This window comes from Mustela nivalis (genome assembly GCF_964662115.1).
Source record: "Mustela nivalis genome assembly, chromosome: 20".
Lineage (NCBI taxonomy): Eukaryota > Metazoa > Chordata > Mammalia > Carnivora > Mustelidae > Mustela > Mustela nivalis.
The window spans coordinates 7,583,329-7,602,414 of NC_139039.1; the positions used below are offsets into that span (position 1 = coordinate 7,583,329).

A 19,086-nucleotide genomic window follows, 5' to 3' on the forward strand; every position below is an offset into this window, starting at 1 on the left:
TCCAAAAATATAAAGCATATGAATAACACTAACAAAAGAAATTTAAATCTCTTTAGAGAAATATAAGAGGAATTAAAGATCCTAGACTTGAAGATTCCTTAATGAAAATATTGTTAATTCCTCACCAAACTAATCTAGAGATTTAATACAATATCAATCAAAACCCCAATAAGACTTTTTTGTGGAATTGGACAATTCTCAAATTTATATGAGAAAGCCACAAATAGCCAAGACATTCAAACAAGTAGGTCAAAGTAGGACAACTTGCTTTATACAACCAATTATAAAGCTGTAAAAATTCGGAAACTACAGTATTGATGCAAATATAGAATAACAAACAAATGAAATAAAAGAGCTCAGAAACAGACACATATATTTGAGGACACTTGATTTATGACAAAGGTGACACTCCAAAGTAGCAATGAAAAGGGTATCTTTTTAACACATGGCCCCAATTCAACAGAGAACTCCTATGGGGGGGGGGGGGGGACCTGACCTCTACCTGACACAATACACAGACAGTAATTCTAGGTGGATTTTTGGACCTAGATACGAAGAAAGGCTAAAATGGATCAAGAGTCTGGAAGACAACACAGAAGAGTATCTCTGTGACATTAAAGTTCTGGAACATAAATAAGATACAAAACGCAAGAGTCATAAAGGAATAGATTGATATACATGACTACATTGAAATTAAGATTTTTCACTAAAAGTCACCAAAAAATTTATAAAGACTTCTATTAATCAATAAAGATAGTCAACCCAATAGCAAAACTGGGGAGGGTGGGATGGAACAGTATCTTCGCAAAAAAACAATCCAAATGGCCCATAAACAGATGATTTAATCTCATTAGTAATCAAGGAAATGCAAAGGAAAAGCACAATAATATACCAATGTGTCCAACGCATTAGCTACAGTTTAAAGTGGATAATATCAGTTGTTGGTGAGGTATCCACTTAGCACTCACTGTATCCCACAACACATCTCCTCCAGCCACCTCTGATTCCAGCAGTTATGGTGGACAACTCCCCACGACTCCTGCCTCTAAGCTTTTTTTTGAGTTGTAACTTACAAGCACCGGGGCAGTTAAAATCCCAGGGGGCAACCTTCAAACCAAATGAAGATGGAAGCAACAAAAATGAAAATGTAACGCAGCTACCTATATCAGGATAGACAAACAGCACAAATACAACGTCAACTAAAAAAAGCCACGCTGATATGAAACATACTTGTATAATTGTATTTATTTACTCTATTTAATCTATTCTATGAATGGAGCTCAAAACAGGCAAAAATTAAAGTGTTTAGCAATACATACTTTTTGTGACAAAACTGTCGAGAAAAGCAAGGAAATTACCATAAAAATCAGGATAAGGGTTAACTTCAGGGAAAGGACAAAAGAGACTTCAGAGAATCCTGGTAGTGACCTGACATGGGTGGCTACACAAACGTTCACTTTATAAAAATGTGTTCATTTGTGGGTGCCTGGGCGGCACAGTCAGTAAAGCAGTCAATTTGGTTTCACCTCAGGTCATGATTTCAGGGTTGTGAGATGAAGCCCTGTGTCAGACTCCATGCTCAGCGGGGAGTCTGCTTCAGATTCTCTCTCTTTCTCTCTGTCCCTCTGGCTCATGTTCTCCCTCTCTCAAAGAAATAAATTTTTTAAAAATGTGTTCAGCTATACATTTGTTTAGCTAGATTTTCTGTATGTGCTTCATCTTTCATAATAAAAGTGTTTTTAAAAAAAAAAAATACATCACAAGTTCTCCCAGAGTAAGAAGGCCCTGCAAGACTTATCCTTGGTCCTTCTCTTCCTACAGTCAGGCTCAGTAGAGTCTAGTAAACCAGAAGGGTACTCAATCAGGACTGAGAAATCTTTTAGGAAAAAAGATGAATTTGCTCAGCCTGATAGGGGTTGCTCAAGATCAGAAAGCAGACAGGGGGTTATACCTTTTATAGAAAGAAATCATTAAAAAAAAAAAAAAAAAAAACAACAACAACAACAAAAAAAACAAAAACAGAATCCAAGATGAAGAACAGAATAAGAGGTAAACTTCGAATGCAGGGCAATCTTTCTCTAAAAAACAAAATAAATAAAATAAAATAAAAAATACACAAGAAGGTGGAAAAAAAATACCACCATTAATAAATGTAGATTTATCACCAGCTGTTGGAGGAAGTCAGTTCATTTCAACTAGGAATAGACTTGAGCAGCCATCTGTCTAATGATGTCCACCAGATCTTAAATAGTTAATCCAACACTGTCTCCATTATGTCCATTCTGCCCTCTGCTTCTCTGCTCAAAGTGGAAGTGAATGCAATGTTGTCTGAGATAGTTTACTTGTTCTCAGAAGAAGCATGATGCCCTTCATTCAGTAGCAAAGGTCTCACTTATAGTCTTTTGGGGCAAGTAGAAAACATTCCATTCTCTAAAATCTTATATTCTGAGATCTAGAAAGCAACATTCGTTCATTAGAAGTCCTCTGCCATTACAAATGTTGCCTCAAGACATCTCTGTTTGCTACAGACTCAATTTTATCCTAATACCAACATTTTTTTTAAGTAGGCTCCACTCCCAGTGTGGACCCCAACACACATCTTGAACTCATGACCTGGAGATAAAGAGTCAGATGCTTAAACAACTGAGTCACCCAGGCACCCCATCCTAATACTCCTAAAGTGCTTCTACACTGACCCCTGTAAGCAATGACTTCCCAAAATTTCATGCCTTGCACCATCTCACCCAGTCTCAATCTGTCTCTCTAATGTTTTATTTTGCCGTAAGACCATGCTAAACCATGCCCCATTTCAACCCTGCGAGCATAATACATTTCTGCTTCATATACAAAAGGTCAACAGTGAAAACAGCTCGAGGTGAACATCTGTAAGCAGTGGAATATTTATATTTATCCAACACTTACCTACCAGCTACATCTCTGTAATAGAAGATAAGTAAAGTACAGATGGGACTTCCCTTTCTTTTTGCCCTGGTTAATTTTAACTTACTACAGTAAGAAAATTACTATTACAAGCTCAATAAAATGTGTATAAACTCACATAATGACTCACTACACCATCACACAACCTCCCCAAAAGACAAGAGCAACAACAGACAAATATTCTATATATCCTAAAATCTCTATTAGAGGGGCTCCTGGGTGGGTCAGTCAGCTGGGCATCTGCCTTTGGCTCAGGTCCTGATCTCAGGGTGCTGGGATCAAGCCCCATGTAGGGCTCCCTGCTCAGCGGGGAGTCTGCTTCTCCCTCTTTCTCTGTCCCTCCTTCAGCTCATGTTCTCTCACTCTCTCTTTCTCAAATAAATAAAATCTTTTTAAAAAATCTCTATTAGAATGCTAAACAAAAGCGTGAACTAATATGGCACCAGAAATAATGGGAAAATAAAGTCAATACAATCCACTCAGATCTATCTGAAATATGATCATCCGGTGAAAAGTTTTTAAAAATAAATAACTCCACAATAAAATTAACAATGTATAATACTGCAAGCATATATTATCAGTTCTCAAGAGTAAAGTCCAGGGGAACACTGATGAGTAGCAATCTCCTAAATGTTCAATGCTATTAATATCTGTAACAGACAGGTATCTACATTTATTTGAAATTAATTCTATTAAAATAATATTGCCTTATTTCCTAACTAAAAATAAATATCTGCTCAGAGCAAAATGATTAAAAAGATAAAACCAGAAGAAAAATAAATACAAAAGTGACCCAAAAGACTACCACCAAAAATGAGAACCAGCTAAACATTTTGGCATACACCCTTCCAATCTTTCTTCACATGTTCATATTTTTATTTTTTATTTATTTTTTTAAAATATTTTACTTATCTATTTGACAGAGAGGGTCACAGCAGGGGGAGTGGGAGAGGGAGAACAGGCTTCCTGCGAAGCAGGGAGCCTAATGGCAGGGCTCATCCCAGGACCCTGGGATCATGACCTGAGCTAAAGGCAGACACTCAACAACTGAGGCACCCAGGTGCCCCAGATGTTCATAGTTTTTAAAAGGAATAACTCACACCATGATTTCTCACATATTCTTTTCTTTTATTTGAATAAATTCATTATATATTGTTAACCAGAATGATTTACAAACCATCTTCTGTAGTACTCTGGAGTTTCCAAGAAGATGCTATACTAATATGGTCATAAAATATAATTTTTCATATTTTTTAAATGGAAGAAGGGGCTTAAAAACATGACTTCTAGTACCATACTGTTACACTAAATAGGTATTTTGTGGTCAGTATAAACTATCTATTTTTTTGGACATGTGTAAGTTGTGCCCATTTTTATTGTTGAACAATGCATATACATATTGTTTGCTCACTCTCTGATTATTCCCCTAAAACAAATTTCTAAAAATAAAATTGCTGGCTTAAAAACATATGCTGTAAGGTTTTAAACACAAACAACCAATCTGTTCCACAGAAAACCTGTACTAATTCTCATTATACCAGAAGTATATGAGAGTGGCCTGGTGACCTACATATCCTGGTTTCATAGGTTAAAAACATGCTGTTTTATTGCTTTGATTTACATTTCTTTGTTTAGTGATATGAAGAGAAGTTTTATAAATTTACTAATCTTTTATATTTATTTCTTGTATTATGAGTTACCTGATCATATTCTTTGCTCATCTATAAATTTATGATATTATTATTCAAAAAAAGGCAAAAACAAAAAACTCTGTCTCAAATGTTTCAAATAGTATTCTTCGCTATTTGAACTGCTAGTATTCACTGTTTGAACTGTTTTTTATATACACAACTCTTCAAATCTATAGACTGCTTTGCACTTTACAGTTTTGGGGTTGTGGGGGCAGTGGAAAGACTCATGCTTCGAAAAACCTTTCTCCATCCAAGATTATATCTATTAAGCATATTTTCTTCTATTTCATTATATTTTTGGAATTTATTTTAAAGTATGACATATGGTAATTTCTTTTCAAATTCTTAACAAATTATCTCAGCCTCATTTACTGAAAAAACCCTACCTTTAAAAAAAAGGTCACTTTTATTATTTCTGAGGTTTCTACCATAAGACTGTGAATATGTTTCTTATGCATTTAAGTTAATATTATACAGTTCCCAAACATAATAGTTCATACAGAGAGCCTTCTTTAAGGGTCTTCTCTTTCAGTATTTTCTTCACTACTATTGCAAAATTACTCTTCCAAATTGACTTTAAACTTATTTTTGTCAAGTTCTACAATGAATAAAATATATACATATCTGGAACATGATTAGACTTATACTAAATTTGTAAGTTAATTTGGTAAAGACAGATATATTTCCAATATTTAGTCTCTCCATAAAAGAACACTGTCTTTATTAAAATTACATATTCTGACTTTCAATAAACTTCTCTGTGTTCTTTAAACAAGTGCTGCATATTTCCTATTAAGTTGATCCCAAGGTACTCAGAATTTTTGACAAATATAGTTTTTTTCTCACATTTTTTCAAAATAGTTAAAACTGGTCTATTGAAAATCTACTTATTTTATAACTGTATTTCTAACACTAGTTGATTCCCTTGCTTTTCAAAAGTAGACAATCATAGTAACATCATTTCCCCCTCTTTTCAAATATTTACTCCTAAATCTTTTTCTTATTCATTGCACTAGCTAGAAAACCCAAGCCAAAATAAACTAATAGTACTGATAGTATCATGTACGCCCAATATTCCATGGTTTCCCCTCCAATCTTATACCCATCATTCTCCACCATGTTCTTTGCATAGAAGGCTGACCTATACGGACTGTACCTTTCATGGAGACGTGCAAGAAACATGGCCAATAAGAGACACTGGCCAAGATAAGTTGGTAGGAGAATAACTGATTATTCCTCTGGGTCCCACTGTTAACAGGTCACCTGATGATGGCAGTTTCCCTCTACTTCAACTTCTAAATGGTCAGGATCTCTCACAGCCATAGCTATTTCTCTCCACAATCCCGGAACAGTTATCTATCTTTACATCTTCTACATCCCCACTGGGTGACATACTTAAGCCAGTCCCTAAAACTTCTTGCCTATTCTCATGGGGAAAATGGTAGATCACCTTATATTCGAGATCATCTTGTATTCATGTTGAAGTTTTAATATGCAGTAAGTTTTAAATGTAATAGTCATCATACCATTTTATTCAAAATATTTCATAATTACTTTGGCCTTTAGGTCTCTGGCAGAAGGTTTACTTAGGAGAATGTTTTTAAACTACCAACTCATAATAATTTTTGTTATTAATATCTAGTTTTCCACATTGTGGCCAAAGAATGAGACCTGTTCTGTTTCTGCTTCTTTTCTAAATTATTCAAGTCTTTTGGCAAAATATAGGGTCAATTTTATGGAGATTCCAGAATACCTGAAATGAAGATATATGTTCTGTTTGTACACAGAGTTACATTATTATCTATTAAATCAACCATTCTAGGGGTACCTGGGTGGCTCAGTTAGTTAACCGTCTGCCTTCGGCTCAGGTCACAATATCAGGGTCATGGAATCGAGCCCCACATCGGGTTCTCTGCTCAGCAAGGAGCCTGCTTTTCTCTCTCTCTCTCTCTGCCTGCTGCTCTGCCTACTTGTGATCTCTCTCTCTCTCGGTCAAATAAATAAATAAAATCTTTTAAAAAAATAAATAAATGAACCACACTGATATTTATTTAAATCTCTATAATCTTATGTGCTTTGTTAATATAATCTGGTAATGATTAAGATGTTTTAAAATTTCCTCTTAGATAAGTGCTCATCTTCCCTTGACATGCTTTTTACATTACATATTTTAATAACATAATATCAATAATAATGATAAATGTTCATTAATGATCATATATCTTACAAATGAAAAGTGATCATTTTTGCCTTATTTGGAATCTCTTTGTCTCAGGTATGTTTCCTAGATGAAACATTTATTTACAGTGGTGTGAGACCTAGACTGAGAAGCATATATTTGTCAAACTGTTTAATTTGGCCTTAAATTATTATATCTTATACTTTGCATTTTGTAACATCTTAACAAATGTTCTTTTGTGCTTTATTTTGCATAATTTCTCTAAAAAATTTTTTGTCCTGGGGAGGCTGCCTGGCTCACTCAGTAGAGCATGTGACACTTAATCTAAGGGTAATGAGTTCAAGCCCCAAGTTAGGTGTGGAGCCTACTTTAGGGAAAAAAAAAATGCCCTTGTGAATTAGAAATGGCATCCTGTTTTCAATTCTACCTTGAGGTCATTATTTTGACAATTTAAAATTCAGTAAGACATCTATTTCTCCAGTTTTCTATGATTTTATACCTCCCCAATTAAGTTGTTTTATTTTAATATTATATATTTTCTTTCATGTTTCATTTGTTCTCATTTCCCCTCCACTAAATCCAATGGTCCAAAAACCATACTTTCCACTGTGTTCTCAACATCTATTCCATCTTTCTTTTAATCTCTGTCCTTTCCCCCTGTAATCTGGGAAAGTTTATCCAGACTGACTTGGAACAGGCATTAAAAAGAATTATCCAACCAAGGCCAAAATGAGTTCCCATGCTAGGACTGAGATAAATTTAGACCTCCTGGCCCCACTGTTCAAGAGGGAATCCCAAACACTTCACACACACACACCCCTCCCATTCCATTTCCTAACACAACGCAGCTGCAGCAAGACTCCCTCCCTGCCTTGAGTCTCCTGGGACAAATTTCCTTCTGTCCTATAACCCTGGTTACATTTATCACCGTAAGAAGCTGTAGCTCTCCATGTAGGCCCTTATCTCCCTCCTGTTCCCTTACTAGGCACCTAGAATTCACAGTCCAGCATCAGCAAAAACTCTTGATATCCTCAACCTCTTCTCTGAAAGTAACTTTCACTGTCAAGCTCTACTTGAAATTCTTTTACTCCCGGATTTCACAACTTCCACTAGAACCTTCTCAAGGAGCAGCAGCTTTTTCCCTCATACAATACACATATCAATAATAATGATATAACCCTCATACAACTAGAGATAGAGTCAGTGTTCTTCCTCCAGATTGCTGCTTCTAGGCCATTCTTCCTCGATCCTTTCTAAAACCTTCCAGCTCTGAATCTCATAAAATTAAACTACGCACTATTTAATTACTCACGTAACAACCTGAGGTGCTCCTTCTCATGTCCTTCTCACCAACACTGTCACTCTAACACTACTCTTGTCTTAATTTTTGCTGATTTCAATATACAGGTAAATAACCCTACTAAGCCCTTGCTCTCTCCAAAGCCTGAACTCCTCTCCTCCAATGATCTAATCCTCTGCCATTCAACCACTCATTGCCATGCTTTTAATGGACATTTTAACATTACTATAGTTTATAATCTCAACTTTACCCATCTTACTCTCCCCAGGTACATCTTTATACTCCAATATAACTTTAATCCCACTGGGACATTCAGTGTTTTCCCTTTTCACCTCCTTTATCCCCTTGATATCCTCCCTTTCCTAGCCCTTATCCAGCTTCAATGTCATGGTCCATCATGATAATTACTCCTTTGCAAACAAATCTGACTTCTTTGCACCCTTCTTACTTCATTGTATTTGGCCTAAATAAAACCCGGTTAACATCAGCTCTCGTATGCTACCTATGCTATTGAATGCGGATGCACAAAAACACACAACCACAAACTAATCTCCAATTATTAATTAGGGACTTAAAATTCATGACTGTGAATCTCATGTGGCTCTTTAGAATGGCCCAGGAAACACACTCTACTCCATTTACCCTCCCATTCTTCCACCCAACTATTTCATACCCTCTCTTATCTCCTGAAATCCCCAACAACCTTTCCCCCCACCAACCTTTCGGCTGATGAACACACTTCCTACTTCACTGGCAAAACGGAACCACAGACTCCCCACCACTACATCTATCCATCTACCAGCAGCTACCTCCATTTACTCTTATTACTACAGATACCCTGAGCTCCATTTGAACAAACCCCTCCACTTGTGCCCCAGATCTCATGTCCTCTCACCCACTCAAGGTCACCTACAGCAATGTTTCCCTTTTTGTTCTAGATCACCAATTTTACCCCCTACAAAATTATTCCTCTTAGCATACCTGCTGTAATTTCTTCCATCTTGGAAAAAAGTCTACCCTAACCATACTTCTTCCTTCCGCAGATAGCCACACAGCTTCCTACTAATCTCCTTCAAATATTTCGTCTATTATCATCTCAAAGGAGCTTACCATGACTGTACTAATTTAAAAACTGCAACCTGACCTCTACCATCACCACCACCACCTTCTGGCCCTCCCAATACTTTAAATACTTTAAAATGTACTTCCAATACTTTAAAATATAAACTGCATTAAGGGCACATCTTTATCTAATTCACTGAAATACTGCAAGTGCTTAAAACAAAGTCTAGCACTGAGTCAGCATTCAATAAATACTCGATAAGGGGCACCTACGTGGCGCAGTTGGTTAAGTATCTGACTCTTGGTTTCAGCTCAGGTCATGATCTCAGAGTCTTGAGATCGAGAGCCCTGAGTCAGGTTCTGTGCTCTGCCCAGAGTCTGCTCAAGTTTCTCCCGCCATCTCCCTCTGCCCCTGCACCCAACTTGCTCGCACATATGCGCTGGATCTCTCTCAAATACAAAATTTTTTTTAAATAAGATTTTTAAAATTAATAAATAAACAAATACTTAAGTGAATGAATAAAGTATGGGTCCATTCTTCATTGCTTCTTACAGCACTTCAGATTCCACTGTAGCACTGTTTCTTTCCTAACTCTGCATGCCACCACTTTTATCTTAGTCTCCTGTCTTATCAAGGTTGATTATGCATTTCTTGTTCCCTGAATTCCTGTCTCTCTCCACTACACTCCCAGCCAAAGCAAATACTAAATGTACTTCCCTCCCCTGCAGGAAATCTTACAAACATATGACTTTTCTTGTGAATATAATTACTTTTTTCATTAAGTACAGTTATTTTCATGAACATGTTCTAATTCTTCCACAGCAATTTTTCAGCCTAGTATTTGCTCAAAAACAGGTAAATCCTGTAGCAAATTCTGCTTGAGAGCTTTCCTTTACACCACGATTTAATTAGAACTGTACTTTCAGATCTGAAGATAAAGAGCTGGCTAACAGCAGTTTTTATTATTCTTTCTGTGCCCCAGAAACTTGAGGGAGGTAGGAAAGGAAATGAATACTTGGAGTTGCAGTTATTCCCCACATGAAATCTTCATCTGTGCTTGGAAAAGATGAACATCTTCCACATCTAATTTTTTCTCTAGCTCAGTTTCTACTCACATATGCATTGTGTATGTCTAGCTCTCTACTTAACACTACCACCTACTAAATTAGGAAGGAACCGTGTTCCCTTATGATAAATCTGCACCAAAAAGAAGCCCAACAACTCAAGGGTGGTGTTCACCTGTAGACCCTCCTTGTAATTCCTTTTGAACCCTGGCAAAGAAGGGGTTCTAAGATCACAGGCTCTGGACCCAGACTTCTTGACTTCAAATCCCAGCTTCACCACTTCCTTTGATGTGTAACCTCACTTTCTTTATCCTTAACTGGAGATACCCACATCTCATTAGGTTGCTGAGCACTAAAGATTAATTCAAGTGCTTAGAACAGTGCCTATTACAAAATAACATTCACTAAATGTTAACTCTTCTTTCTCCTCCCCTTTGTCTTGCCTCTCACCTTTATTTATAAAAGTAGAGATGTTAGTAAGACTATGTCAAGATTTCTTTCCTTTACAGTGACAATGAAGCACTTTTCTCAAAAAGTGATTTATGAATAAATGCCTCCTATAGTCTTTCAATCTAATCTAACCTACACTACATCTAACAAAACTCTTTCCTAATTCCTAATTCAGATGTAAATTTTTCCATGTTCTTATAGTTCTGGTGGGTCATTCTACACAACAGTGTAGCTACATACCTGTGCCTACACAAATGTTTCTGTCTTAAAGGTCTCTGGAATCATTTACCTAATTAAAAAACAGACTTCTCATTGGTGTGTCATGTGATTAATTTCAGAAGAGCCAGGAATAATTTTTCAACATAGATATGAGAACATCACAGAGTTTAAGAAACACCCATCTATATCATGTTAAGAAGAAATAATTCAGTTACTCACGATGCTCCTGAATTCATGATGCAGCTCTTTGCACCACAAAAACAATCTCTGCCATCATCATGATTCATTCCAAGGTTATGACCCAACTCATGAGCAACAATGGATGCGAACGTCTCCACTGTAATTTGCCCAAACTGCCCAAACACAGGAAAGTATTAATTAGGTTTCTGAACAAAAAGGATATGCTTATTATTTTTTCCACAAAAGGAAATTAATCACTACAATGGTGACCCGTCTTTACGATAAATCAAGCATCCAACATCAGTCTTCACACATTTCACTAGGAAACTGATACGGCATGGACATAGAGCCTTTAAGCAACAGACCAATTATGTTAGCACTAATAAGTTATTTGGGGAAAACAGATTCATGGTTCTAATTTAATTTTCTTAAAGAGGTTTCAAATTCCTTGTCCATAAAAAGTGAGGAGTTAATGAACACATCATATTAGAAAACTAATCCAATCTCTAAAGAAAAAACACATCTATCACTTCTACCCAAAATATTGTTTTAAGGACTAGAGATGGAAATATGCGGTCAAATACTTGACACCGTCCTAACGCAAACATCCAAAGTTAAATTTCAAGAACAAAACGTACCACATTAATCCCGCCTGCGTGGCTCCTTGAACATACTGTTCCCACAAATGCCATTCCTGCAGTCCCACCAAAACCTTTCTTCCTAAATGAAAATAAAAGGTCAAAGTTAGAAAATGTACTTGCGGGGGTGAAAGGAACACACTGATCTTACTTCACGGGGCTGGTAGAACCTACAGAAACTGGGAGATGAATGGCAAAGATAATTGACATTTTAAATCAGAACACAATTAAGTCTTACTTCTTTTTTGTTCTCAGAGAACGAGATTAATATCAGCCATTAATTAATATCATTAATTAATATTAATAAATTAATATTGATTTCTCAAATTGAGATATGTTTTAGACACCAAGCTTTTTTCCTACCCTCTAGACAAAAAATCATCCTAAAATGCATTATATTTCTTTATTCAAAACTTCTAATGAGGAGAGACAGTTATCAGTCAATGAACACAACGCACCCAGGAGGCTGCAGAGCAGGGAGCACAGGGAACGTAAGAACCACAATGGCCTCCATATGGGTCGCAGGTAATCATCACCTACACACTTGTATCTCAAGACCTATTTCTCTACCTCGAACTCCTTTGCCCAGTAAATTCTCCTAGCTCATTCCCTCAGCCCCTTTCAAGTCTTTACTCACAAGTCTTCTCTTTTAGCCTTCCCTCACCACACCAACCCTACTCCTCCAATACTTTTTTTCTTGGCAAGTGCTCCACTATTTATTGAATAGAAAAGGATAATAACAACAACACAATGTATTTAAAATATTCTATAAGCCTTCACAAGCGCTTTACAAAAATAATCTCATTTCAACCTGAAATCCTACTAGATAAAAATTATTGGGCCCACTGAACAGATTAAGAAACTGAGACTCTGGGAAGTTTTATCTTCAGCTGTTAGGTCACCAAGCTGTGGTCTGACATAATGCTATCTGATTCCACATTTACTATCCTCAATAACTATACCATCCTGGCCCTTTCTCCCCTATAGCCAGGTAAGCACATTCTAATCAGGGAGAAATGCAAGTAAAGAAATCTGTCTTCATGTCATGAGGAGCTGAGCCTACAGTACAAAAAACTGTGGCTACTAAGATTCTTCAGACATTTCCTGGACTCTGAGTCAGAATATGAGCTTCACTGGTTGTAACCTTAACCTCCCTGGGAGACATGCAGCTACAGGAAAATGAGGTACTTATTTCTTCACATGATGATAGAAAATTAGAACCCAAGACACTGTGTTGTGTATCTAGTTCCATTATCACAAACATAGATGACAGAGGCCACACAACATGCCCAAATTCAAGCTGTTTCGTTTTGTAGCAGTCTCAACTAGCATGCCAAGGCAGGCAGCTCCTTCAGATGAGAAAGGCAGATGCCCACCCTTGGCCTTCACTGGCTAAACCAAAGGCAAGGAGATGGAGAATTCAGCCTTATGCATCATCTCAGGCAGTGCTTTTCAAACTATCTAGAGGGAAGGGCCAGTAATTTTTTCTTTAATTTCCAATTCATCACAGACCAATACATCTTCATTTTCCCATTTTTTTTAATTGAAATCACTGATATATTAATTTCAGTTGTATAATACAGTAATTGGATAATTATATACATTATGAAATGCTCACCACCATAATATAGTTACACTCTTCCTATACTTTTACTTCTACCCTCCCTGCTCTATTTTTCCTCCTTATCACTTATTAGTATTTAATATATTATACACATTTATGGCTAATCTCCTCTACCACAATATGGACTCCGTGATGGCAAGAATTTTCATCTGGACAAACACAGTTCAACTGCATGAGTTCCCTTACAGAAAATTCTAGAAAATGGAAATTAACCCACATTAACAGAAAAAAGATTAATGGTTGCTCGGGGAAGGAATTTTTTTGGGGTTTTTTTTGTTGTTTTTTTTTTTTGGAGGGAAGAGAAGATTGGATTACAATGGGGCCTGGAGGGAATGGACAGTTTGTTATCTTGATCATGGTGATAATTTCATGGCTAAATGTCAAAACGCACCTAAATGTACACTTTAAATATGTGCAGCTTAATCTTCGTCTGTTAAACCTCAATAAACCTGCTTAAAAGTTTAAAACATTTTAAAAATACAGAATTTTTGTCTTCTTTATTCATTGCTATACCCTAGTACCTAGGGTATACACCTCATAAATATTTTTTAAATGAATGAATAAATCTTTCTCTGAGGTATCTGACCAACAAAGAGAAGAGGATACTGCCATAAGGGAACTGCTAAGGAAACACGCAAGATCACCCTCTACTTAATACCATAGTCTCCAGGCCCTACACATGTACTCAATGCTTCCAAAAGGCTCTTTAGCAGCCCATTCTTTTTTTTAAAAAAATATTTTATTAATTTATTTGACAGACAGATCATAAGTAGGCAGAGAGGCAGGCAGAGAGAGAGAGGAAGGGAAGCAGACTCCCTGCTGAGCAGAGAGCCCCATGCGGGGCTTGATCCCAGGACCCTGGGATCATGACCTGAGCCGAAGGCAAAGGCTTTAACCCACTGAGCCAGCCAGATGCTCCTTTAGCACCCCATTCTTAACGAAAAACACAGCCAGGGATCATTAGACAGACATTTGGGAAATGCCTCCACATGACAGATGGATACCAGACAGAAAATACAAGACAGCTTGGTAGGTTTGTTTGAGCAAGGCATGAGAAATGTGCTAGATGCCTGTCCCTTCTGGCCCCCTGTAAACTAGAAGGCAGGAGGATACTTATAGGAGCAATTTTACTAAAAATTAGTAAAAAGGTCAGGACCAAGCCTTTGTGATTACAGGGCTATAAAAATCCACTTTGGCATTTTCACTGCCTTGCTTTAACTAACTCACATAACGAAAGAAAACAAAATAAAATCAAGAGTGTGGGGAACGGGCAGCACTCCCTATACTAGCGGATGAAAGATTACTACAAACTCTGCTGTCAAAGAGTTTAGAAAGCAAGGGGGTCAACACTCAGCGACAAAGACCCTTTGCTCTTCTTTGCTCTCACCTTTATTGGTCCTGCAGAAGAATCATAGATCTTTATCACACTTTCTCAAGCATGTGATGCGTGACAAGGGGTCTTGCTGGAACTAGGAGGATTGGTTTATGGGAAAGATACGATATGCTAATCTGCTTGTTCTAAGAGTTCTGCTAAACATAGCCTAGGGGACAATGCATACATCTCTAGGATGTTTCGGCAGCTGTTTGGGCTAAGAAAGCTTGGGGGAACTCTCCACATGGCATTCCTACGGCAGAGTGGTCACGCAGGCCTCCTGGTCATGCATGCCTCAGCATCCCAAAGACCTGGGCCCTCCGCTGAAATCTTCCCTGCCCCCAGCGGTCTCCGTGTTACATTTTATCAAGCCAGGTAATGTGGATGATTTCATGCTCTACATTAATAACTCAAACACAAAGGAAATTTTTCCTCAGAAAAAAACTGAGTTTTAGGTACCATCAACACTGAGGGAGGCAAAAATATATAAATTAGAACACTTTTCTACAAAAAGCTTGCCTATCAATTCAGAAGACTTTCTCAGGGGACAGGAGATGGGGAAGGGGGTTGGATAAAGAGTAACAATAACTTAACTGCTTTGGCAGACAAAGGAGGCTGCAGCAGCCTAAGGCCTTCAAAACTTCATCCCTCAAACCAGAAAACTTTTAAGCATGAAATATTTTAAATAGTTTTAAATGAGGATTTTGCTGTAAGTTTTGGACTGTATTGGTATAAGTGATTTATTTAAGTTTAGGCTTTATTATGGTACCATAAAATGCTATGTAAAAGAAAAAAAATTTTTAAACATCTATCAGTAAGAGCCCAAAGAGAGTAAAAGAATTATTATATCCATAAAATGAGAACTTGATTATATAAAAATATTAAAGGGGACAAAAAGTTCTATGGAATATTAAAAATAAGATGACATGGGGCGCCTGGGTGGCTCAGTGGGTTAAGCCGCTGTCTTCGGCTCAGGTCATGGTCTCAGGGTCCTGGGATTGAGTCCCGCATCCGGTTCTCTGCTCAGCGGGGAGCCTGCTTTCCTCTCTCTCTCTCTGCCTGCCTCTCTGTCTACTTGTGATCTCTCTCTGTCAAATAAATAAATAAAATCTTTTAAATAAATAAATAAATAAATAAAAATAAGATAACATAAATAAAAAACTCAACAGAAAGCTTAAAAGAGAAATTTAAGGTAATATCCCAGAAGGCAGAACAAAAAACACAAAAAGAAAGGAGATGGAAGATAATAAAATTAGAGGACAAACACAAGAAACTCAAAGGCCAACCAAATAAAAGTCATTCCCAGAAGGAATGACAAACAAAAATAAAGAAAATCAAATCATCTACAAAATAATTAGAAAAAAATTCCTAAAACTACAGGACATCAGTTTCAAGACTGACGTTCCCACTAAGAACACAACACAATAAATGATAAAAGACCTACACTGAAGCATTATCATCAGGACAATTCAGAAACCTGGGAACCAAGAGAAGATCCTACAAGTTCCCAGAGAAGGAAGAAAACAAACAAACCCACAAAGGACCAGGAATCAGAAATGGTTAAGGCTTCTCAGCAATAATACTGGAAGTCAAAAGACAACAGAGCCATACCTTCAAAATTCTGAAGGAAAAAGACTTCACGCCTCAAATTTAACAGAAAGCCAAATAACCAAAAAAGTTACAAAACAAAACCCTGAAAAACTGAGTTACTTAGGCCCTAGGATAAGCAGAAGGTTACACAGGTGTAATTTTTAAATTCTATTCTGAGACTATAAAGCACAATTTCTGACTTGCAAGAGGTCAAAATTTTTTCTTTCCATATATTCTTTCACAAGACGAAGGTAGAAAACATTCCATAACAAGGCTGAGGGAGTGAAATCCAGGAAAGAGGAAGGACATGGAATAAAGGTGACAGGGGATCCAACACAGAAGAGAAGACTCATTATTATACTGTGACTTGTCACGGGGAATATCACACAAAGCCCTCCTTATTCAGACGAATGCTCAAAAACCTTAAGAAAACATGATTCTTAAAAAAAAAAAAAAAAAAAAGCAGAAGTTATCGACCGTTACATTAACAGCGCTTTTTTTTAAATCTCTTACAGAACGAGCTGTGCACTGTCATGTCTCCGACGTGTTATGAGAAACTTTTCCCGCCACTGTACAAAGTTCCCCAACACATCACCAGCACCTCCAATTATGTTGATCAGGTTTCCATTTGTCCAAATCTCTAGTCCAACTAGTACAATTCGAATATTCAACATAATATACATCTAGGAAAAAAAGCAGAAATAAAAGTATATAAAATATATTAAAGAATCTTAGAGTATCTTTTAACTTATAATGAACATAACTACTTATAATAAAAGCAGGACTCCTCCCCTCCAAAAAATATACTTCATGCAATATAATGAGACTCTAACCTTTTAAGGGTCTCAGTGTCCTCATCCGCAAAATGAAAGTAACAGAGTTCAAAATGGTTTTTACCTTCCATTCCAAAATCTGACAAACTGAAAATTTATTGCTCTAAACTAATGCATATCTATGTATGGTCCATATGTATCTCACTTAATATAAATATTCATACATTTCACTACAGGAATATCAGCGACTTTGATTACAAAGAGCCACCAGAGATCCTGTTAGAGATGTTATGCAATACATAGCAAACCAAATTATCTTTCTAAACTTTTACCTAAAATCCTAATTATACATACCCCAAAGGTTTCAGATAGTGCACTGTGGAATGCATTTTTATTTCATAGAGATACTGGGAGGAATAAATGAAAATAAATGTAAAGCACTTGGCTCAGTTTCTAGCATATTATAAATGCTCAATAGAACACTACTGTCTTCATCATTATTATTATTATGCTAAATATTCACATCAAGGAAATACCTTATAGAGGAAATTATCTTATAAGAACATGCATCTAATTCTTCAATATCTCCCACTGGATAACTGAACTACAAACCCTCCAACCAAACTTCTCTCTCTCTTCCTCCCTCCCTCTTGGGCATGCTCACGCTCACGGTCTCTCTCTCTTTCTCTCTCTCTCTCTCTCTCTCACACACACACACACACACATACACACAGAGTCCTATCATGGTTTCAGAGTAGGAGGCAGCATTCATCAAAGTAAGATTGAGTAAAAATTCAAAGGTCTTTTCATAAATGCCAAAGTTCCTTATCCTTTCTACACTGAGGATAAAATAGATGCTATTATGAAATCTCTTACGTGTCTCAAAGTCTTTCTACAATTATACATTCCCTTCAAACATAAAAAATGTTACAAAACAAACTAGAAAACAGACCCCTGAAAGAATGAGCCCCTAGGATAATCAGAACTCAAAATGAAACTATTTTTAGATTCCGTTCTGAGACTATAAAAAGACAGGCTAGAATAATCCCAGTTAATAGAAAACACAACTCACACTATCCAAGTAGTTTGCCAAACGGATCATCTCCTCTCTCACTGCAGTCTGATTTCTTCCCATCATGTCATACTGAAAAGCAAGAAAGGGAAATCATTTCACCAAAGTCATTTACGAAAAAAATTTCTAAAATCTGTTATAATGAAGGTAAGAATCCCAAATATTTCCTCTGCACTAAAAATGGAGGCATTTAGACAAGCACCTGCCTTTCAAATTAAGAAATCTACAGGATACATTTCAGTGAAATAAATAGGAGTAAGAAAAACAGGTTCAAGTATGAAATGAATGTTAAGCAAAACATATTGAAATCTTTATTTGCTCCAAATTAGCATAATTTTTAAATGAATTCTCTTTAATGCTCTTTTTATTCATTTTAATGCAAAAATGTTTTCAAACAGTTTATAAAGGTAGTGTTTAAAACCGTCAAAATGCACAGATAAAGGGATAAAAACAATCTAACAGATTTCCTGACCCTTTCATCCCTTAGGCTAAAGACATTACCAATAAACAATTTCTAAACTCGGGGCTAAATTAATAATGAGAGATTAACCAATGTTCACCAACAGACATTATATGAACAGACATTATATAGACAAAATAGATATTTGCAAGTTTAACCATATTAAGACAAACAGTTGATGTGACTGATTATTTTCTTCAAGACCCGGCTAAATCCAAATGTCTATTTTAACATTATTCTAATACAATCAACAAATAACTAATAAAAAGAAAATTTTAAAAAGAATGTATGTTTTTGCTCTAAGATAAGAGCATTAATATATCAGATCTTATTTAATATATCAGAACATATCAGATCTTTTATCAGGCAGGCATTTTATCATGATTTTCCTAAACAAACAAAAAAAATTAATTTATCTGATAAGGTTTGATTAAAATGGAATCATTCTTATTTTGAACCATTTTCCACCAG

At 36.4% G+C, this 19,086-nt stretch overlaps 1 protein-coding gene across 1 annotated transcript in view; it reads right to left on the reverse strand.

Moving 5' to 3' along the window:
• ADAM9 (ADAM metallopeptidase domain 9) overlaps positions 1-19,086 on the reverse strand; it is a 148,815-nt gene that overhangs the window by 93,797 nt on the left and 35,932 nt on the right. Inside the window, exons 8-11 of the mRNA XM_082715345.1 lie at positions 18,156-18,227; positions 16,824-16,993; positions 11,725-11,806; positions 11,126-11,259 (exon numbers count right to left, since the gene is read on the reverse strand). Of these exons, the coding sequence (XP_082571471.1) occupies positions 11,126-11,259; positions 11,725-11,806; positions 16,824-16,993; positions 18,156-18,227 (458 nt within the window). The remainder of the gene's footprint in view (positions 1-11,125; positions 11,260-11,724; positions 11,807-16,823; positions 16,994-18,155; positions 18,228-19,086) is intronic.